The sequence below is a fragment of the Pantherophis guttatus genome, chromosome 15 (assembly GCF_059756535.1).
Source record: "Pantherophis guttatus breed Tessera chromosome 15, ASM5975653v1, whole genome shotgun sequence".
NCBI lineage: Eukaryota > Metazoa > Chordata > Lepidosauria > Squamata > Colubridae > Pantherophis > Pantherophis guttatus.
The window spans coordinates 7826077-7849229 of NC_142077.1; the positions used below are offsets into that span (position 1 = coordinate 7826077).

Consider the following 23153-nt stretch of genomic DNA (forward strand, 5'->3'; position numbering starts at 1 on the left):
TGGTGGCGCAGCAGACTAAAGCACTGTTAAGAAACACCAGCTGCCTGCAATTATTGCGAGTTCGAATCTCACCAGGCTCAAGGTTGACTCAGCCTTCCATCCTTTCGAGGTAGGTAAAATGAGGACCCGGATTGTGGGGGCAATAAGCTGACTTTGTATAAAAAAGAACACCGCTTGGGGGGGGAGGGGCGAAAGCCCTACTAAGCAGGTATATACAAAGGTATGAAGGCTATTGCTTAACGCATTGTAAGCCGCCCTGAGTCTCCGGAAAAGGGCAGCATATAAATCGAATCAATCAATCAATCAATCAATCAATCAATCAATAAGGCTGCAGTTAAGGCAAAGATTCTGTGCAGCTCAGAGAACCTCCAAATCCCACTCCTGCCTGGCCCTGCCCCACAGGGCGCGCGGGGAGGCTTGGGGAGGGTGAAAAACGGGCCTACCGGAAGTTTGGGAAGACTGGAAATGGGCATTTCTGGCCTCTAGAGAGCCTCTGGAGCCTGGGGAGGCCATTTTCGTCCTCCCAGAGGCTCAGAGAAAGCCTCCGGAGCTCAGGGAGGGAAAACACCCTCCCGCCACCGTGGTGCAGGAGGCCGGCTAGGCCACGCCCACCATGGCCACGCCCACCCAGCAACCGGGCAGAGAACCCCTTGCTAAAATTTTTGAAGCCCATCCTTCTTCACACCTGGGTGTCTGCAATGCCAGGGCTAGCACCAAGAAGCTGAAAGGGACTTGCCAGCCAAACGTTGAGCCAGGCAAGGGCTTCCACCATTGGCATATGCCAGTGTTTCAAGACCAGGGAAGCTGGGTGCCCAACAGCTTTCTCAGAGGCATCAAAGGCAAGAATCCTGGCCCTTGGAGGCCAGGAGCTGGAGTGGGGGAGTGGGAAACGTAACCGGAGTGGATCCTTCTAAGTCTAAATAAACCAGCTTACCACGGCCAACTAGCCACGGACAAAGAGTTACACTAATATCAAATAAATGGTGGAATGGAAGCATTAAAGAAAGGATGCAAAAAAAGAGGGGCAGATTGAAATGAAATGGGAATGACAACAAATATTATTTTTTAAAATTTTAGATCATTAAATTGAATGGTTAAATTGCCTGGTGGCAAGTTGTCCCACAGTGAGTTGGCCATGATGAGTTGGCCGCAAAGAGTTGGCCATAGCGAGTTGGCCATAGTGAGTTGGCCGCAAAGAGTTGGCCATGGCAAGTTGGCTGCAGAGAGTTGGCCATGGCGAGTTGGCCATGCTGAGTTGGCCGCAAAGAGATGACCATGGTGAGTTGGTCGCAGAGAATTGGCCATGATGAGTTAGCCATGGCAAGTTGGCTGCAGAGAGTTGGCCGCAGGGAGTTGGCCGTGATGAGTTGGCCATGGTGAGTTGGTTGCAAAGAGTTGGCCGCAGAAAGTTGGCCATGGCGAGTTGGCCATGGCGAGTTGCAGAGAGTTGGCCATAGAGCATTGGCCATGGTGAGTTGGCTGCAAAGAGTTGGCCATGGCGAGTTTGCTGTAGAGTGCTGGCCGTGATGAGTTGGCCATGGTGAGTTGGCTGCAGAGTTGGCCGCAGCAAGTTGGCCATGGCGAGTTGTCCCATTCCATGGTGGCAAGGTCCATGTCTGGAAACAAAGCAGCCGAAGGCCACAGGGATCCAGGAGGGAAGAGTAAAATAGATTTGAGGAGTGGGTGAGGGGGGAGTGGAGTCTCTGATGAAGCCGTGAGGGAGCGTGAAGACGAGAGAGAGAGAGAGAGAGAGAGAGATGAGAGAGAGAGCGAGGAAGGGGAACCAGAAGGAAAGAGCTGTAACCACGGTGGTGAAGCCCGCAAAAGGAAGCATCCGCCCAGTTCCTTTGAGTGCTCAAGGCAGGGTGCTCAGAGGGTGACCTACATCATGCCCGGCTGTGATCGCATTTCAGGGCCACTGCCTGGCAATCCCCAGACAATAAGAGGGCAGCCTTTGAAGTCAGAGAAAAGAAACTGAAAGGCAAAAAAAAAAGTGGAGCTATTTTGGCAGGGCTGCGGAGGGGGGGGTGGGGACGGGGGAACGACAGAAATGTGTGCGAAGCGAAGGGCCAAGTAGGAAGGTGGGGCGCTTGGGAGGACAAAAGCTCAGAGTCTGGAGCTCAGCGGGTCTCCCTGAAACCAATGGGGATAAAAGGAAAACAAACAGTTTATGAGTGGGGCACATGCTGCCTCTGTCTGCCTCCTTCTCCCCCTCCCCACTGAAGCCCCCCTGCCTCCGGAGAGGCCATGTCAATGATGGATGGATCAGCAAGCCCCTGCCCATTCTTGCCGTGTTGCAACAGAAATATTTACATAACATTGGCCTTCTATCGGTCACCTCTGACACCAACCGGGCTCGGCTCCCTGCGGAATCAGCTTGGGGAGAGAGAGAGAGAGGCCCTGCTCACTCCCTCTCTTGACACCTGGCTGAAGAGAGGAGGGGACAGGTGGGGAGCGGGCACCCCATGTTCTCGGCCGAGCCTCCGGGAGATAGGTGCCCGGACAGCTGAAGATGGGGTGAGGGGAATGTTCGAAATTTATGGGCCTTACTCTCTTAACAACACAAAAGTTCTCCCAACAGCTAACACAGCCGAGTTCTCTCGTAAGTTTAGAGAAATCTGCAAATTGGGCCTGGCTTGAGCCTTGGAGGGTGAGAGGGATGTTCCTTATAAAAAAACAGCACAGCGGAGAGAATGGCTACAGCCTTCGGTTCTGTCTGAGCTCTTCAAAGAGGGACCCACGATTCAATCTCTCCCCCTCTCCCAAAATGTAGGGACACAGTCGAAAGGTCGGCAGTTCGGCGGTTTGAATCCCTAGTGCCGTGTAACAGGGGTGAGTTCCCGTGACTTCTCCCAGCTTCTGCCAACCTAGCAGTTCGAAAGCACGTAAAAAAAAAAAAAATGCAAGTAGAAAAAATAGGGACCACCTTTGGTGGGAAGATGACAGCGTTCCGTGCGCCTTTGGCGTTGAGTCACGCCGGCCACATGACCACAGAGACGTCTTCGGACAGCGCTGGCTCTCCGGCTGAGAAACGGAGATGTGCACCGCCCCCTAGAGTCGGGAACGACTAGAATGCATGTGCAAGGGGAACCTTTACCTTTATTCTTTATATTTACAGACCCTTCACATCCTGGACATAAACTGTTTCAACTCCTACCCTCAAAACGACGCTATAGAGCACTGCACACCAGAACAACTAGACACAAGAACAGTTTTTTCCCGAATGCCATCACTCTGCTAAACAAATAATTCCCTCAACACTGTCAAACTATTCACTAAGTCTGCACTACTATTAATCTTCTCATCGTACCCACCACCCATCTCCTTCCACTTATGACTGTATGACTGTAACTTTGTTGCTTGTATCCTTACGATTTATATTGATATTGTTTCCTGATTGCTTATTTGTACCCTATGATTATCATTAAGTGTTGTACTTTATGATTCTTGTATCTTTTCTTTTATGTACTCCGAGAGCGTATGCACCAAGACAAATTCCTTGTGTGTCCAATCACACTTGGCCAATAAAAAATTCTATTCTATTCTATTCTATTCTATTCTATTCTATTCTATTCTATTCTATTCTTAGCTTTGGAGAAAGGCAGCCTCACCTAACATGAGAGGAAGCCTCCTAAGTCAAAATGTCCACAGGTGGCCTGCTTAATCTGAGATGCTGACCGCTAAGATTTCAAACGGATGCCTCCTGAAAGGCGATCGGCAAATCCTGCGGTGCAAAGCTTCTTATAAACGGGGAAGCATTTAACTAATAATTACTCGAGCGGGTATTTCCCCTTCCTTCCCCGCGAGAGAGCAGGCTGCCACTCGGGCACAGCACAGGCCCAAGCAGAGACAGTCGTCGCGTGGCATCAGGAGGAAGCCAAGCCCCGAGTTTCTCTTTGCCAGAGGAAACCCAGGTGGCTGCTGGCTGGGCCTTTCTTCCTGCAGCTTTATATTCTCTCTTTTAGGCTCCGGGAAAAGTATAAAGCATCGGAGAAGGCCATGGGATGAATCTAAGCACCACACTGATAACAGACACATACGAGTAACACACACCAAAAAAAAAAAAAAAAGTAAGAAGAAAAGTATCCCGCGTGGGCAAACTTACCCATTTGTGGTCCTGGTGGGTTCTCCCACCTTTTGAGAATTCTGGAATCAAGATTCCGCAAATTGTTTGTGTTGAATGAACGCTGTGAAGTCACTTCATCCTGAGGAGGGGAAGAAAAAAACAAAGAAAGAAAGAAAGAAAGAAGGGAAGACAGTCAATTCCTGAATTCCTAAATCGTCGTTGACGATTTAGCAGAGTTATGGATGAAGAGTGGGCTGCCCCACTCTTCCTATTTCATCATTATAAATCAGCGGTGGAATTCATTTTTTTTTTACCACTGGTTCTGTGGGCGTGGCGTGGCTTGGTGGGCGTGGCTTGGTGGGCATGGCAGGGGAAGATACTGCAAAATCCCCATTCTCTCCCCACTCCAGGGGAAGGATACTGCAAAATCTCCATTCCCTCCCCACTCCTGGGACCAGCCAGAGGTGGCATTTGCCGGTTCTCCGAACTGCTCAAAATTTCTGCATCCGGTTCTTCAGAACCTGTCAGAACCTGCTGAATTTCCCCCCATGCTATAATTGTGATGTTCGTGTTAAATTGTGGCAGGAAAATCCAAACCTCCCTCTCCTGTGGCCTTCGAACCATGCATAAAAAGTAGACTCTTGAGCAGAAAAAAAAAAAAGTTTAAATGTTTTAATTTATCTGCCTCTTCCTTACATCTTATGCTTTTCTAATTTTTTATTTTTTATTGCCGTCAATCATCTCGCATTCAGGCTGTTCGTCTTTTATGGAAAACAGGGGTCTCATTTCCTGTTTTGAGGGGCATTTCTATAGGAAAGCAAAGCCTCTTGTTCCCACCGAAACGGCCTTTGAAGAGAGGGGAATTTTACTCAGATCTCCGCTGCCTGGCAGAGAGTCCCCGTTCAAAAGATTATATCCAATTTGTTTGTTTATTGAAAATAGAATCTGGTCCACCCAACCTTTCAATCATACTAAAAGCAAAATAAAATAAAATAAAAATAAAACCAAGCGAGATCCGCGAGGGCAATTATACAGTCCACAAAAGAGGGAAGCATTCGTAATCTTAACATAAGGCAATTCATAAAACGTTATGAACAGCACCATATATCTTGCTATCGCTTCACACAATTATTGGTGACCCTGACTAAGAGGGGATTTTAGCTCTGTGCGCAGTTACCATCTTGTCAAGAGCAGATACAGCACAGGGAGTTCTCTTGCCTCCGACGTATGGCATAGGGACTAGAATCTTTGTTTTTTTAAAATCCCTGACGTCCTTTTAGAGGTTGAAATCGGAACGCCTGGACCAGCGGAATGATAGCAAAGTATTTTGCCAATGGAACCCGATTCGGGAATTAGCTGCCGCCGTCCTTTGAGAAAGGGACCATAGAGACAAATGCTCAATTCCAGCCATTCTTTCTTTTTAAAAAAAAAAAAAAAAATCCTTGCCTTGAGGCTGCAGAGATTGGGGGTGGGGGGGTGGGGGTGGGGGACAGCGTTGAGGAGGGTAGGAGAAGCAAGCTTCAGCACATGAGCTCAAAAGATAACCGGTGTGAGGTGTGCATATTTTCCCAGTTCCTCTCTGCGTCTTGCCACAATTGGACTAAAAAGAAAAAAGAAAAGAAAGAAAGAAACCAACCCAAGAAAAGAAAGAGAGAGAGAGAGAGAAGAGAATCAGGCAAAGTAAATTGAATTATTTAGAGCCATATGTTCCCAAACTGTGAAAGAGCCTAAAAAAAGAACCATATTGTGAGACTTCCGATCGGGAGCTTGGACGGAGAGAGAGAGAGAGGATGAGGGAAAGGCAGAACCAGCTGTTTGCAAAACAGCTGGCCAGGGTTCCGTCCCACCCTCCCTTGCTGATAGCTGGAGGGGACGGTAGCTTGGCTGTTCCTGGCTGGCCCACTCTGTGGATGTAACCCACAGAGCAACCTCTTATCCCACTCCGCCAAAAAAGTAATCCTATGGAAGCATTGCGGGGCTCCCCAACCCCATTGCAGCCAGGGAATGTCGAGAGAGTAAGGTGGGGGGGGTCTCTGGGGTTATTCGAGGAAGGGGAGCTTGCATGCATCCAAAAAGAACGGGCCGGTTGAAACTAGGCTGGAGTTGGCTCAGAATCTTTACAACCGCCTTGCAAGGTAGGCCGACGTTTTTACCGGTGGGAATGAGACTTGGAAGGGCAACTGGGGTGGAGGCTTGCAGCTTTGCAGCCTTCCTCGCTGCATCCACGACTCCAGGCACTTTGGTAAGAGGAGTTAAAGTCCTCTTTGGTGGGGGTGGGGGGGGGTGTCTTGTTCTTTGCCGTCCGGTCCTCAGGCTTCAAAAGGCAAAGCAAGAGGTACTCTGAGCATGAAAAGAGCCCCCCCCACACTCCCAGGGATGGGATTGGCCTTTTTCCCCACCTCATCCGAGAAACCTTCTTTAGTTCTGACCGAATCCCTTCCCTTCTCCGCCATTCACTCAGAAACGGAAGAAGCTTCTCGGATGGGAAGTGAAACCCCTTCAAGGAAAAACCAAGGGAGTCCAGTTGCCTTCTGAAAAAGCACCTGTGGTATAATAGCCAAGCTCAGGCGCATCCACAGAAAAGAGGGAGATAGGCCTACATCAGGCAGAAGCAGTGGTGGGATTCAAGTAATTTAAGAACCGGTTCTCTGCCCTAATGATTTCTTCCAGCAACCAGTTTGCCAAACTGCTCAGAAAGTTTTAACAACCGGTTCTCCCGAAGGGGTGCGAACCGGCTGAATCCCACCACTGCCTGTATCCTAAGTGCCAACAGCAGGCCCTCGGATTTTCAATGCCAAACTTAAATCCTCCAGCCGGAGCAGGCTCAAATACTCCTCCATGCCTCCTCTTCCTCGCTTCTCTGGAGACCCTCGCCTCTTTCTACCCTGCCGGTCGTCGTCGTCGTCCCCTCCCTCCCACTTCCCCCTCCTCACTCAGTGCCAGATTTTTTTTAAAAAATTCAGTGTCTCTTCTTTCCCCCACCGCCCCCCCCCATCCCCGCCTGGCCATGCACTCCTCTGACCCTCTCGTCCCCCCCCTCCCCTTTATTATTTTGGCCACCGCCAGCTTATCAATGATGCAAGAGGAGTAACGGCCAATTTACTTAGAAGGTGTAATCCCCCCAAATCAGATTGGGGGATTGCAGGAGTCAGGCTGACCTTGCATATGTCTCCATCAAAGCCACCAAGCCTCCGCTTGTATTCTCTGTTCCCAGCACATATTTAGACAGATAACACTAATTGAACCTGACATGTCCTCTTAAAGGATGGACTCTCCTGCTCGGAGCTCCTTTTGACAAGGAGGCCGTCAAGGAAACTCAGTGGCGGCTTCTCCGCATCTAGGACAGACCAGGCTAAGCGGCACACACACCCTTCCCTGGGGGGCGGGGGGGTTTTTCCAGCCCCCCTCCCAAACTTTGGCCCGGCTCTCCCTTGCTTCAACCCCAGGAAGGGAGATTCCTGAACCCCATCTGCCCAATCCCCACCCCACCCTACCCCAAGAACATGCTGCTATCCGGATATTCTCCTTCCTGGAGTTGCTGCTAATTGGGGATTAAAAACAGCCAACCTAGGTAGATTCAAGCCCCCCTCCCCCTCCCCGGAGACAATATGCTCTTCCCCAAGGAAACCCGGTCCAAAGATCTGCATATGCAAATGAGAGTCATAAAGGGGAGGAGCCCTGGCAAGCTGCTCTCTGAATTATGGAAAAGTGCGTATGGTCAAGGTTTTCCCAGTTGCAATGGATGGCTGTGAAAGTCGGACCGTAAGGGAGGCTGAGCGCCAAAGAATGGAGGCCGTTGAACTCTGGTGCTGGAGAAGACTCCTGCGAGTCCCTTGGACTGCAAGGCCATCCAACCGGTCAGTCCTAGAGGAGATCAACCCTGACTGCTCTTGAGAAGGCCAAGATCCTGTAGAGGAAACTCAAATCCTTTGGCCACCGAATGAGAAGGAAGGACTCCCTGGAGAAGAGCCGAATGCTGGGAACGATGGAGAGCAAAAAGAAGAAGGGGACGGCAGAGAAGGAGGTGGCTGGATGGAGTCACCGAAGCAGTCGGCGTGAGCTTCAATGGACTCCAGAGGATGGTAGAGGACAGGAAGGCCTGGAGGAACGTGGTCCATGGAGTTGTGATGGGTCGGACACAATTTTGCGACTAACAACAACAAAGGAAGCCCGGTCCAAAGATCTGCATATGCAAATGAGAGTCATAAAGGGGAGGAGCCCCGGCAGGCTGCTCTCTGAATTACAGCAGACCTTAATTGTCTGAAAGTTCACTAAAACATAACCCAGGATAGCCTCCTCCAAACTTCCTGTCTCTTCAAAGTCTTTCTGCTTTTTCCTAACTCAATCCATGTTCTAACTAGCAAGCTTCAACTTTGTGTTACGTGGTGAAATTCCCAGGCAGGCCAAGGCCACCCCCCACCCCCACTGTACCCATTTTACAGACGAGCTACTCATGAAGTAGTCCAGGGGTCAGCAACCTGCGGCTCTGGAGCCGCATGTGGCTCTTTCACCCCTCTGCTGCGGCTCCCTGTCACTCAAAATATGCATCCCAACCGCCAATGTGCGACACCCGCCGGCATCTGATTTATTGAGCTTTTCAACCCCCGGTAGGCCAACCATGGATAAATGCAAGAAAAGAAAACTTTCAGAAGAAAACAGAACCTTTCATTCAACTACATAGTCAGGCACGGGAAGGGTTTTGTGGCTCCCGGTGTTTTCTTTTCTGTGGGAAAGGGATCCAAATGGCTCTTAGGGTATTTAAGGTTGCAGATCCCTGAAGTAGTAAAATGGATTTTCCTCTTCCCACCATGTTTTGCAGGGTTTATATATGCATTTTTAACACTCAGGCTCCAGACGCCTGTGTGTGTGTTTTTTTTTCCCCCACTGATCAGGGAAAAAAAAGGGAAAAGATGAGGGAGAAAAGGAATAAACACAAGGAGAAATGATTCTATCTCCGGTCGATGCAAGAGAGGGAAGTAACTTAGATAGGCGGTGTTACTACAATACCGCATGAACAAGGAATAACAAGGCACTACTATTAATCTTCTCATTGTTCCCACCACCCATCTCCTTCCACCTATGACTGTATGACTGTAATTTTGTTGCTTGTATCCTTACGATTTATATTGATATTGTTTCCTGATTGCTTATTTGTACCCTATGACTATCATTAAGTGTTGTACCTTATGATTCTTGACGAACGTATCTTGTCTTTTATGTACACTGAGAGCGTATGCACCAAAGACAAATTCCTTGTGTGTCCAATCACACTTGGCCAATAAAGAATTCTATTCCATTCTCTCAACTCAACTCAACTCAACTCAACTCAACTCAACTCAACTCAACTCAACTCTACTCTACCTATTCTATTCTATTCTATTCTATTCTATTCTATTCTATTCTATTCTATTCTATTCCATTCCATTCCATTCCATTCCATTCCATTCCATTCCATTCCACTCCACTCCACTCCACTCCACTCCACTCCACTCCACTCCACTCCACTCCACTCCACTCCACTCCTATCCTATCCTATCCTATCCTATCCTATCCTATCCTATCCTATCCTATCCTATCCTATCCTATCCTGCATTAAAAAAGGCCAATTTAACAGTGCACCGATAAACTTTACATTCGTTCTCCACAGAGATGATTGTTGCGTTCATGATCACTTTTTAATTTCGTTTCTCTTAGACGTCGCCCTTCAGAAACGTTGAACCTGGCTCCGTGCCGTTTATGCTTTTCGGAAAGAGAGGGACAACTTTCCAAAAGTCTCTGTGTGTAACATTAAGGACTAGAAACTTGTCCTTCCGTTTCGGGTGGATTTTGCCATTTCTCAGGACGCTGCAAAATTCTTCGCTCGGTTCCTAGAATGAACAGCTCATTCTGGGCTCACGGAGGGGGGGGGCTGTCACCTAAGGCAGATGCATGCAAATCTACCATCACTAAAAGCGGGGGGGGGGGCAGGATGCTTGGTATCCTTCCTCTCGTCCTGGGAAGCTGCCTTGACTCGCAGCAAAGACTTTTCCCCATATAAATATTCATACCTCTCAGGAACATGACCCCGATTCACCAAACACAACCTGGGGCTGAGCTACTTTCCTGACTCACCTGGAGGAAACTCCATCTAGGAGGGAAAAAAAACCCCAAAACTTTTCCCTGGCACAAGCGGCCGTCCCTTCGCCCCTTTCCCATTGTGTCCTTCTCTTAATTTGACTTTTTTCTTCTTCTTCTTCTCGCGCCCCCCCCCAACATCCCAAGGAAAACCAAACCTTTTCTTCCCCACCCCTCCCTCGTCTTCCTCCCCAGCAACTGCGTATTTATTAATTCATGAGGCACTAATTAGTTCTTTGTTTAATTTTGTGTTAAACAGACTGACCGGAATGATAACGACTTACAGCGTTGCATTGCGGTCCCCAACCGCCCCTGTTTTCCGACAACAAGGGAGTACAGAGAAACTGACGTGATGAACCCCAATTCCCACTTCAGTTGCACTTCATTAAGTCAAAATGTGACAAGAAGCTTAGAGAGTAACTTCCAGATCGGATCACACATAACAATTGGGCAGGAAAGTTTCCAAAGGGGGGGGGCGGGGTGGAGAGAGAAACGGCAGCAGAAGCTGCTCTGAATGAGAGCTGGCATATTTATATTTTTATATATATATATTTGGCATGCCACTCGCCCACCGACTTCATCTTAAAGGAGCAGCAGGCTCACCTATCGAGATCAAGGGAGGTACTAATACCATTCTACAAAGCCTTAGTAAGACCACACCTAGAGTACTGCATCCAGTTTTGGTCATCACACTGTAAAACAATATCTTGAGACCAGTGATGGGATTCAAGTAATTTAACAACCGGTTCTCTGCCCTAATGATTTCTACCAACAACCAGTTTGCCAAACTGCTCAGAAAGTTAACAACCGGTTCTCCCGAATTGGTGCGAACCGGCTGAATCCCACCGCAGGTTGAGACTCTAGAAAGAGTGCAGAGAAGAGCAACCAAGATGATTAGGGGACTGGAGGCTAAAACATACGAAGAACGGTTGCTGGAATTGGGTATGTCTACTTTAATGAAGAGAAGGACCAGGGGAGACAGGATAGCAGTCTTCCAATATTTGAGGGGCTGCCACAGAGAGGAAGGAGTCAAGCTCTTTTCCAAGGCACCTGAAGGGCAGACAAGGAATAATGGATGGAAACTGAACAAGGAGAGATTCAACCTGGAAATAAGGAGGAATTTCCTGACAGTGAGAGCAATCAACCCACGAAACAAAAGTTGCCTTCGGAAGTTGTGGGAGCTTCATCACTGGAGGCTTTCAAGAAGAGATTGGACATGCCATCTGTCAGAAATGGTGTAGGGTCTCCTGCTTGAGGGGGGGTTGGACTAGATGACCTACAAGGCCCCCCTCCAACTCTGTTCATCGGTATCTACCTTCTGCATCAAAAGGGATCCGTTTCAAATCCATGCCCCCATCAGCCTCATTCTTACCTTCTCTTTCATTGCTAGTTTAAGCAAGCCATGGTTTCAAGGGTGGGGCTGCTGAGGGTTCGGGAGAACCCCTAGCTAAGATTCTGTGCAGTTCGGAGTACCCCCAAATCCCACTCCTGGCTGGCCCCGCCCATCCCTCCCAGGAGTCCCCACGCGGCCCGTTTTGGATGCAGGTAAGTGCAGGGCGCACGCGGAGGCTCGGGGAGGGCGAATAACAGGCCTATCAGAAGTTCGGGATGGGCCTCCAGAGCCTGGGGAGGCCGTTTTCTCCCTCCTGGAGGCTTGAGAAAAGCCTCCGGAGCCCGGGGAGGGCAAAAACGCCTCCCTCCCCACCGTGGTGCAGGTGGCCGACTAGGCCACACCCACCATGGCCATGCCCACCAGCAACTGGGCAGAGAACCCCTTGCTAACATTTTTGAAGCCCACCCCTCCATGGCTTGTTTGCCCCATCTTTCGGTATCGTGTTTGGCAGCTGGACCTCTGGCACGAAGAGCTCACAATTTGTGTAGTTCAGCCATCATGCCACGCACGGTAAGGCAAGAACCACGCAAGAACTTTCCCAGTAGTTCAAACAGGTTTGGTTCTTTTAACTGTCGATCCAGGTCTTGTGCAATTTGACTGGATTCCCAAGTAAATACAGATATATACAATACTTACATATTACATAGAGTTGGAGCTTTAATGTGGGATTTTTAGCGCTAAAACGTTGAGCAATAAATTCACACATGTGAAACGGCCGTTAAGAAATCTTCAAGATCTACAGGAGCCTGTAGTACAGTGGACTAAAGCACACTGTTATTAACATCTGCTGCTTGCAATTACTGCAAGTTCAAGTCTCACCAGGCTCAAGGTTGACTCAGCCTTCCATCCTTTCAAAGGTAGGTGAAATGAGGACCCGGATTGTGGGGGCAATAAGCTGACTTTGTATAAATATACAAAAGTATGAAGGCTATTGCTTAACGCACTGTAAGCTGCCCTGAGTCTCCGGAGAAGGGCGGCATATAAATTAAAGCAAAAAGAAAGAAAGAAAGAAAGAAAGAAATCTTCAAGATCAGTAAAAGACACTCCTGGGCTTGAACTGGCCAATCTCTATCTACTCCCCATCTGAAACATTTAAATTAAAATCAGAGGCCTTATGCAGGCAAGTCCTCTACTTACGACCACAAACAAGCCCCAAATTATCTCTTGCTAAGCAAAACGGTTAAGTGAATTTTTGCCCAATTTTACAACCTAGCTGTTAAGTGAATCACTTTGCCGTTGTTAAGTTAGTAACACCCGTTGTTAAAGGGAGCCTGGTTTCCCCCGCTGATTTTCTTGTCGGAGGTCACAAAAGTGAGGATGCGACCATGGGATGCTGCAAGTATCCTAAAAGCCCGTTGCTAAGTGTCCGAATTTTAATCACGTAACCGCAGGGATGCTGCAAAGGTCATAAGTGTGAAAAAACGGTCATAAACGTTTTTCCCAACTCTAGGGGACAGTGCTCCTCTCCGTTTCAAAGCCGAAGAGCCAGCGCTGTCCGAAGACGTCTCCATGGTCCTGTGGCCGACATGATTCAACGCCAAAGGCGCACGGAACGATGTTCCCTTCCCACTGAAGGTGGTCCCTATTTTTCTACTTGCATTTTTTTTACGGGCTTTCGAACTGCTAGGTTGGCAGAAGCTGGGACAAGTCACGGGAGCTCACCCAGTTCTAGGGATTCGAACCCCTGAACTGTCGACCTTTCGATCGAGAAGCTCAGCGTCTTAGCCCCGGAGCCACCACGTCCCTTACAGATTGTCCCTTACCTCGTCTTTAAAACCTCAAGTGGTGGAGCATCTACAACTATCGTTTTCGGTTGGTTGGAAATTTTCCTGGGAACTGACTAGCTGAAATAAATCTAAAACTAGTCTAGACAAGTTTCTTCGGGGGATCTATTTCCCCGCAGCTTCTCAGAAACAAAGCATTGGGGGAACAAGTTAGGACCAAACCAGGGATGAAATCCAACAGATTCTGACAGGTTCTGGCGAACCGGTAGCGGAAATTTTGAGTAGTTCGGAGAACCGGCAAAATATCACCTCTGGCTGGCCCCAGAGTGGGGTGAGAATGGAGATTTTGCAACATCCTTCCCCCTGGAGTGGGGAGGGAATGGGGATTTTGCAGTATCCTTCCCCCAGGAGTGGGGTGGGAATGGAGACTTTACAATATCTTTCCCCTGGAGTGGGGAGGAAATGGGGATTCTGCAGCATCCTTCCCCTGCCATGCCCACCAAGCCACGCCCACAGAAACGGTAGTAAAAAAAAATGTGAATTCCAACACTGCTCCATGGAACCCGTTCCTTGGTGCCCAAAGGGTTTGGGAGCTGCTGCGCTAAACTATATCAAACGGACTAGGTTTGCAAAAAAAAAAACAAAAAAACGCTAAACTACCAAAGTCGTAAACAACATTAACAGCTAAGAAACGTACTCGTTCACTCCTAGGTTTTCCTTGTTAAGCGTGCTGTGTGCGAATACAGCCCGCGAGTGCCAAAGAACCAAAGAAAAGGACAGCCTACCGAGAGTAAATTGGAAACCACAGAGAGGTCGGAGGCTGGCTGCCAAAGGGGGAATCCCTTCCAAGTTACCCCCCCCTCCTATCGAGCCCAACGCTTGCCAGAAAAGGAAGAGTGAGTAATGGAAGGGGAGAGAAAAGCACATGCAACCAAAAGGATTTCCTCATCTCCCCTTGGTAGACCGAACAAGATCTGCAGAGGATGTCCCACCAGGTCACTTTGGGAAGGAGGCAGAAACGTGAATAGAATTAGTTGTTTTTTTTTTCATAAAAAGATAGGAATTCTGCTAAGACAGGAGTCAGCAACCCGCAGCTCTGGAGCCGCATGTGGCTCTTTCACCCCTCTGCTGCGGCTCCCTGTCGCTCAAAATATGCGTCACAACTGCCAATGTGCGACACCCACCAACATGCAATGTAGAATAACAGAGTTGGAAGGGACCTTGGAGATCTTCTAGTCCAACCCCCTGCTTAGGCAGGAAACCCTACATAACTTCAGATAAGTGGTTATCCAACTTCTTCTTTAAAACTTCCAGTGTTGGAGCATTCACAACTTCTGGTGGCAAGTTGTTCCACGGATTAATTGTTCTAACTGTCAGGAAATTTCTCCTTAGTTCTAAGTTGCTTCTCTTCTTGATGAGTTTCCATTCGTTGCTTCTTGTCCTGCTTTGGAGAATAGCTTGACTCCCTCTTCTTTGGGGCAGCCCCTGAGATATTGGAATATTGTGCTAAGGCTCAAACACGTAAATCAGACATTCAAGGAAGGTAGAACATTAGGCATTAAGGCCAACCCTGCACTAACGCAAACGCACACCTCCGTTGTGCACAAGTCCGCTGAATTGGTTTCTCTAGGCAGCACGCAAATGAACATTCAAAGAAAAAAAACTTCACCGTTTTTTTTTCTTTCTTTCTTAAAAGAGACGCACAAAAGGACACAAGCCAGCAGAAGCAAAATACCGGTAGTTTTGCAACTCGGATTAACTCTGATGAGAAGCTGCTTTTTCTTTTTTCTTTTTTTAAAAAAAAGTTTGTTATTTTTATTTCTTACACACATATCGTCAATGGACAGTCTCTTATCCATAATTGATCATATATATATACGTATTTTTTCCTAATGAAAGCATAAAAATAAGACATTTTAATTAGATTTGGGGTTGCTCTTTTTTTTAAAAAAAAAATTGATTTATATGCCGCCCTTCTCCGGAGCTCAGGGCGGCTTACAAGGCGTTAAGCAATAGCCTTCATATTTTTGTATATTTATACAAAGTCAGCTTATTGCCTCCATAAACTGGGCCACTCAATTTACCTACCTTAGAAAGGATGGAAGGCTGAGTCCACCTTGAGCCTGGTGAGATTCGAACTTACAGTCATTGCAGACAGCTGGTGTTAATCACAATGCTATCAGTCTGCTGAGCCACTTTTCCCCTCTTTTCACAACAAACCTTCTTCTCCTTCTTTCTTTCCCCTCCCTCCCTCCCCTCTTCTTCTACTTTCTTTCTACTTTCTTCCTCCTCCTCTCCTCCCCTACTTCCCCTTCCTCTCCCCCACTCCTCCCTTCTTTTCCCCTTTTCTCCCCTCTTTTCTCACCTTCTCTCCGACTCCTCTCCCCTGCCCTTTCTTTCCCTCCTTTCTCCTTTCTTCCATTCCTCTCTCTCCCTCTCCTCCTCATTTCTTTCTTTCTCCTTTGTTGTGCAATATTTCCCTTATTTGGTATCCGAGCAAGTCCAATTTTCTAATAGTATATACTTTCTTTTCAATTTCTTTCCCATTTTACCCAATCCATCTTTTCATAATTGTACATTTATATTTATAATCTTCTTTCTCCCATCCCCCTTTTCCATTTACTCTGAGTTTCTATTTCTTTTTCCAAGATCCAACAAATAGGCACGATTGAATAGAAAAGTCCTAGACCTTCCGAACAGAAACGCACCCATTCAAAGGACAACGCAATGCCAATATCTATCTTTCTATCTTTCTATCTTTCTATCTATCTATCTATCTATCTATCTATCTATCTATCTATCTATCTATCTATCATCTATCTATCTATCTATCTATCTATCTATCTATCTATCTATCTATCCAGGAAGACTGAGGGACATGCAAGACAGGTGGATGTAAGAAGAAGTCCCTTTCGCTCAGAGGGTTGCCGGGATGAAGCAGGAAAAATAGCAGAAAGCTGGAATCTTTTAAAAAAAGGAAACTTTGTTCTAGTTGCATCCTAATGAAATGGAAGCCAAGCCGAGTGGCCAAGCACGGCAGGAGAAAGATAGAAGGCGTGGGGAAAAAAAACCAATCCTTGGGCCAGATTGAGCCTATCCCGTAACTGCTCTGCCAATAATTTGGCCGTCTCCCTTATCCCCTCCTGCTGAAGTTGCTCCTTGGCTGTCTAAACAAATCAATTAAGTCTAATCTGCAATTATAAAGTGGGGAAGGGAGAGAGCGAGAGAGGGAGAGAAAAGAGGAATGTGGAAAGAATACGGAGGGATAGAGCGGATTAGAGGAAGAGAAGAGCAGAGCTGGACAATGCAAGGGGACCTGGAGTGCAGTCTTACATCTGGAACAACAACAAAAAAATTTGGCCACCGTCCTTGTTATCGAATGGCCCATTGCTACTCAAAGACCCCCGTGAGATCTTACGTCGTCCCCCCCCCAACTCCCCAGCTCAGGCCCTCAACCGAAGAAGCCCTCGCCGAACCCAAACCGTTTGCGAAAGGCCCAAAGCAGCGGAGATAAGGGGTTCCCTTCCCGAACCTCCAAACAAGCTCGCAAAAGGAGAGATTAAAAGGGTTAGAGAACCAGAGTGCCTACCAAAGGCCCGGGAAAGATCTCGCTCTGCGACGGGGTGAGAATGGCTCTCCTGAAGGAAGTGCCTCGAGAAGAGGATGAAAAATGGAATATGTTTTTTTTTCTTTTTTTTAAAAAAAGACTCGATTATGCAAGGATCGGGAAGCTGACTAAATTACCGTCTGTCCCACCGGCTCCCCCCCATGTGCTGGCCTCCCCCTCCCCATCCTCGGGAGCTGGGGCAGCTGTCAATGCATTTATAAGGCTTCCTCACCCCTCCGTCCGCCACCTCTCCCTGGTATCTCTTTCTCTTTCCTTTTGTTCGGGATCTGTTCCCCCTTCTCCGATGCACACACGTTCCCTCCCTCCTCCTTCCCGGCCTTCTTTTGCCTCCCTCCGGGGTTACCCCGACGGAAGGACGGGGGTCCCCAAAAGTGTCATGGAAACCGTCCCTTTCCTGCCCAAACATTTTGTTTGGGCCTCCCTGTCCCGACGGCCTCTTCTAAAGAGCTGTCAAGACCCCCAAGGGAGTGTCACACGACCCAAGGACCAGGCGTGACTGAGCCTATTTTCTGCCCCAAATTTGATTGATTAAAAAACTTTTTAGGAAAACCATGTTTAAAAAAAAAAAAGAGGGGAGGGGAGGAAAAATACACACAAAACAGAAGAAGACACGGGGGGAAAGCGAGAATGACAGGGGGAGAGGGAAGGCGGAGGCCTGAGTGGTGGGTTTCCTAGGTAATAGCGCCGGGGGACGAGTGTCAGTTGTAGTTAAACGGCACAACCGGGCCAAAAAAGAAAGGTCAAAAGGAAGCATGAAACTTTACCACAACTGTGATTAAGATAATGAAGAAGCTGGGAAGGAGGGAAACCGAGCGCTTGAGGCACCCCAGGCTCTGCGCAGAAGCCTTGCAAGCTGTGAGAGTTGACGGAGAAGAAGGGAGAGATTTCCTCGAGAGCCGCCAAGGCTCGTCCTCAAATCTACAAGTTCATTTAATGACCACTTGAAGATACTGTGTTTCCCCGAAAATAAGACCGGGTCTTATATTAATTTTTGCTCCAAAAGACGCATTAGGGTTTATTTTCTGGTTAGGTCTTATTTTGGGAGGCAAATACGGTACTAAATGCACCCATCTGCCTGACAATCTTAACTGAGGCTTATTTTGGGGGGGGGGTAGGGCTTATATTACGAGCATCCTGAAAAATCATGGTAGGATTTATTTTCCGATTGGATCTTATTTTCGGGAAAACAGGGTACAACGGCACTGGGAAAAGTGACTTAGGAGTGGGGTTTTTTTCACACTTAAAGACTGCTGCAGTTTCCCCAATGGTCATGAGATCAAAATTCAGACTGGTTCATATTTATGATGGTTTGCAATGCCTCGGAAGAACAAATGGAGGTAGTGACAGACTTCATTTTCCTGGGCTCCAAGATCACCGCAGATGGGGACTGCAGCCAAGAAATTAAAAGACGCTTGCTCCTGGGGAGGAAATCTATGACAAATCTAGACTGCTTACTAAAAAGCAGAGACATCACCCTGCCAACAAAAGCGCGTATAGTCAAGGCTACGATTTTCCCAGTTGCAATGGATGGCTGTGAAAGCTGGACCATAAGGAAGGCTGAGGGCCAAAGAATGGAGGCCTTTGAACTCTGGTGCTGGAGAAGACTCCTGCGAGTCCCTTGGATTGCAAGGCCATCCAACCGGTCAGTCCTAGAGGAGATCAACCCTGACTGCTCTTGAGAAGGCCAGATCCTGAAGAGGAAACTCAAATCCTTTGGCCACTGAATGTGAAGGAAGGACTCCCTGGAGAAGAGCCGAATCCTGGGAACGATGGAGGGCAAAAGAAGAAGGGGACGGCAGAGAAGGAGGTGGCTGGATGGAGTCACGGAAGCAGTCGGTGTGAGCTTCAATGGACTCCGGAGGATGGTAGAGGACAGGAAGGCCTGGAGGAATGTGGTCCATGGGGTCGCGATGGGTCGGACACGACTTCGCAACTAACAGCAACAACAGGTAGCCACACTGGCAATTCACTGAAAAGCAGGTATTTTGGGGTAAGAGTCAATTCAGCCACAAAGTGAAAAGCCACTTCAGGAAAGAAAATCTCATCCACCATCGAGTTTTCAATCCTGGATCCTTCAGGGAGTATCCTGCTATCCTTCCCGGCCCCGATATTATTAAGGCATAAACTGACCTCCCAATCCCCTAGTATTATAATATAATTCTCCTCTGTTAAAATGCCATTTGTGTGGTTACATTTTTGCATTGAATGCATTTTTTTGTTTTTTTGCCTGCATTTGGGAGACAAGCTGAACGGGGATGGACGTGTTCAAACAGGGGTCACCACCTCTCTCTGGAGTTACGAAGCTGCTTCTTTGGGAAAATAGACACAGCAAATCGTTTTTAATTTGTCTGGATTTAAACAAACCTCTCCGTTTTTATACGGTCAGTGTCTGAGCCTGCTCTTGCTTTTAAAACAGAGGTGCATGTGGCCAGTTTTAGAGTTATTGCATTTATTTTATGACTGTTTTTATGTGATGGCTTATCTGCGGTTTGGTCTTTTGGGTGGACAAATCCTTTGGGCAAACACAATGCGTCATGCCAAAGCAGATAGGCAGAGGATACGGGCAAGGGAGAGGCTGGCATCAGGTGACTCCTGAAGGACCAGTCAGAGGGTAGTGGGGAAAATTTTAGGGAAGAAAAACAAAATGCACAGGTACCGTATACGTGGTACCTTGCTCAATAGTAGCAATTGTGAGAGGGACCTTGGAGTCCTAGTAGACAACCATTTAAATAGGAGCCAGCCGTATGCAGCAGCTGCCAAAAAAGCCAACACAGTTCTAGGCTGCATCAACAGAGGGATGGAATCGAGATCACGTGAAGTGTTGATACCACTTTATAAGGCCTTGGTAAGGCCACACTTGGGATACGGCATCCAGTTTTGGTTGCCACAATGTAAAAAGGATGTGGAGACTCTAGAAAGAGTGCAGAGAAGAGCAACAAAGATGATTAGGGGACTGGAGGAGAAAACATATGAAGGTTGCAGGAACTGGGTATGTCTAGTTTAATGAAAAGAAGGACTAGGGGAGACATGAGAGCATTTCCAATATCTCAGGGGCTGCCCCAAAGAAGAGGGAGTCAAGCTATTCTCCAAAGTACCTGAGGGTAGAACAAGAAGCAATGGGTGGAAACTACAGAAGGAGAGAAGCAACTTAGAGCTAAGGAGAAATTTCCTGACAGGGAGAACAATTAACCCGTGGAACAACTTGCCTCCAGAAGTTGTGAATGCTCCAACACTGGAAGTTTTTAAGAAGAGGTTGGATAACCATTTATCTGAAGTGGTGTACGGTTTCCTGCCTAAGCAGGGGGTTGGACTAGAAGGCCTCCAAGGTCCCTTCCATGCTATTCTATTCTATTCTATTCTATTCTATTCTATTCTATTCTATTCTATTCTATTCTATTCTATTCTATTCTAAATGATGAATGTCGAATTTGCTGCCTTCTCTCATTCTGGACAATGTGACATCAACGAAACCCAGTCACAGTGGACAGCTGCTGAATTTTCCTATAGTGTGTATCCCATCTGCAGGTAATACTTTGAAAAAATTCAAGCGGTAAGGAAGTGTCTTCTCAAACACAGCTTGATATAAATTACTGCGTATTTACCCAAGAATGAATACATGAGGTCAGTACGATCGGGTAAGTTTTCTGTTGGTTACAGCTGTATATGTTTTTGTCAGTATTTCTGCACTTCTACGGTGCCGAGACGGTACTAAAGGAAGAAAAAAATAATTCAGTGGCAATCTTCTGTGAAATCTGGGTGTGCGAGAAAAGATCTTTCCATTCAAAACTGAGTGCAAGACAAATGTAGTGCTCCAGGGGTGGGTTCTAACTGGCTTTACTACCGGTTCTCTTTGCGCGCGCACTTCATGCGCAATCGCCTCTTCGCTTTGCGCAAGCACGTTGCGAATCTGCCCAGCTGAGGTGCGGCAATCCGCTCTGCCGCACCTCTCAGCTGGGCGAAAAAAGAAGAAATATAAGGTCGGAATAACGCGGGGGCAGGCGGGAGGGCCCAGCTCCTGAAGAAAGAGAACCGGTTCGGTGACGTAATAGCATCACCGCTACCAGCTCGGCCGAACCGGGCCGAACCGGGAGCGACCCACCACTGTAGTGCTCCCTTCCAGGTGAGTATTCCAAATTACCGCTACCAGCTCGGCCGAACCGGGCCGAACCGGGAGCGACCCACCACTGTAGTGCTCCCTTCCAGGTGAGTATTCCAATCGGCAAAGCTGCAAGATTTCCCATAATCCCCAACAACACTGTTTCAGAGGGTGCTGAGAGTTATAGTTCGATATATCCAAAAAGAACCAGGATCCCCCCTCCCCCAACTTTTTCGGCCAATGGACAATCTAGAAGTTTGCTAATGTGTCATCGGCATTCTCACAAATGGCTTCCATGAAGGACTGGCTGATCCCATCACGTTCGTTTATCGGTAGGCTCACTGATTAGCTTCAATCGATCAGAATAGAATCAGAATAGAGCTGAAAGGGACCTTGGAGGTCTTCTAGTCCAACCCCCCCCCCTCAGCTCAAGCAGGAGACCCTACACCATTTGAGACATGGAGCTCGTCTTCTGCGATATTCTCTGGGCCCCAGTTGTCTAAAACCCACACCCCTTGTACCTTTGTCTTTCGTTTTTTTTCATAAAATGATAGGAATTCTGCTACGACAGGAGTCAGCAACCCGCAGCTCTGGAGCCGCATGTGGCTCTTTCACCCCTCTGCTGCGGCTCCCTGTCGCTCAAAACATGCGTCACAACTGCCAATGTGTGACACCCGCCGACATGCAATATAGAATAACAGAGTTGGAAGGGACCTTGGAGGCCTTCTAGTCCAACCCCCTGCTTAGGCAGGAAACCCTACACCACATCAGGCAAATGGTTATCCAACATCCTCTTAAAAACTCCCAGTCTTGGAACATTTGCAAGTTCTGGAGGCAAGTTGTTCCACCGGTTAATTGTTCTCACTGTCAGGAAATTCCTCCTTAGTTCTAAATTGCTTCTCTCCTTGACCCCCAGTAGGCCAACCATGGATAAATCCAAGAAAAGAAAAGTTTCAGAAGAAAACAGAATCTTTAATTCAACTATATATGCTAGTTTTGTGGCTGCTGAGGAAATAGTCAGGCACAGAAAGAGTTTTGTGGCTCCCGGTATTTTCTTTTCTGTGGGAAATAGCTCTCTGAGTGTTTAAGGTTGCTGACCCCTGCGCTAAGAAAATTGCTAGCAGCAATCACCGGCAATTTTCTAAGAAGGCCTGAGTTATAAAACGAGGGAACAGGGGCTTTGCTTTGTAGAGTGCTAGCTTCTGATTATTATTATTATTTTTTTTGGAAGCCAAAGAATTCTTCTAAAAAAATAATAGAAATGAGATCAGGTGGACCACTCCGCAGGGACGGAGCGATTGCACGAGGAGGCCCACCGTGGTGTCTGCAGGAGCCGTGCTGTGGAAAACGCCGGATTTTCAATTTCTGAAACACACCTGACGTTTAAGGCTTTACAGAAGCTGCCTTAGGCAAGCGCTGAGATAAATAAATAAATACAAACAAACAAACAAGCGAGCTAGAGAAAGTCCCTTAAGAGAGAGAGTGGGGGGGGCACTTCATGGGCTTGATTCGTGTAGCACCGGTCAGGCGCCCGGAAGGAAAAGTAGGCCGCCTTCTGATGAGTCTAGGCTGGGTGGTCCAAGGTTTGGAGCTGATGCTGGCCACAAGCCAAACAGGTATGCTCAAGGGGCAGATTCAACACGTGGGTGCCTGAAGAGCAGACAAGCCCCCCCCCTTTCCCCACCACTTCCATCATAGCCCAGCAACTGTCAAGAGAACACAAGCAAAAGCTGGTTGTTTTTTTTTGACAGCGAGTCATTTATATTTTAGCTTCGTTCCATTATCCTAACGAAGCCTTCATCAGCAGATGCAATATTAACAGCCGAAAACCAGCTCATTACATCCGGTGGGGGGGGGGGAATTCATCAAGCTGACAATCACACACATACCACCCCCCATCCCGATAAGCTTTGGAAGAGACCCCTGGGGAGGGGAGGAGCATGGGATGGGGCGGGAATGGGACTTCTGCCCACTTTCTCTGCTTCCACTCAGCAACTGCAACCCACCCACAAACAAAAATAAAATAAAATCCCCAAACAATATGACCTAGATCCACTAAACCAGGGGGCCTGCAACCTTAAACACTCAAAAGAGCCATTTGGATCTGTTTCCCACAGAAAAGAAAACACCGG

General features: G+C 47.8%; 1 protein-coding gene across 2 annotated transcripts in view; it reads right to left on the minus strand.

The window, feature by feature from the left end:
* Nucleotides 1-23153, minus strand: part of CASZ1 (castor zinc finger 1) — a 337439-nt gene that overhangs the window by 170307 nt on the left and 143979 nt on the right. For both annotated transcript variants that reach the window (XM_087878963.1, XM_087878960.1), the window contains exon 3: nt 4106-4205. In XM_087878963.1, the coding sequence (XP_087735089.1) occupies nt 4106-4109 (4 nt within the window). In that variant the 5' untranslated portion in view covers nt 4110-4205. The remainder of the gene's footprint in view (nt 1-4105; nt 4206-23153) is intronic.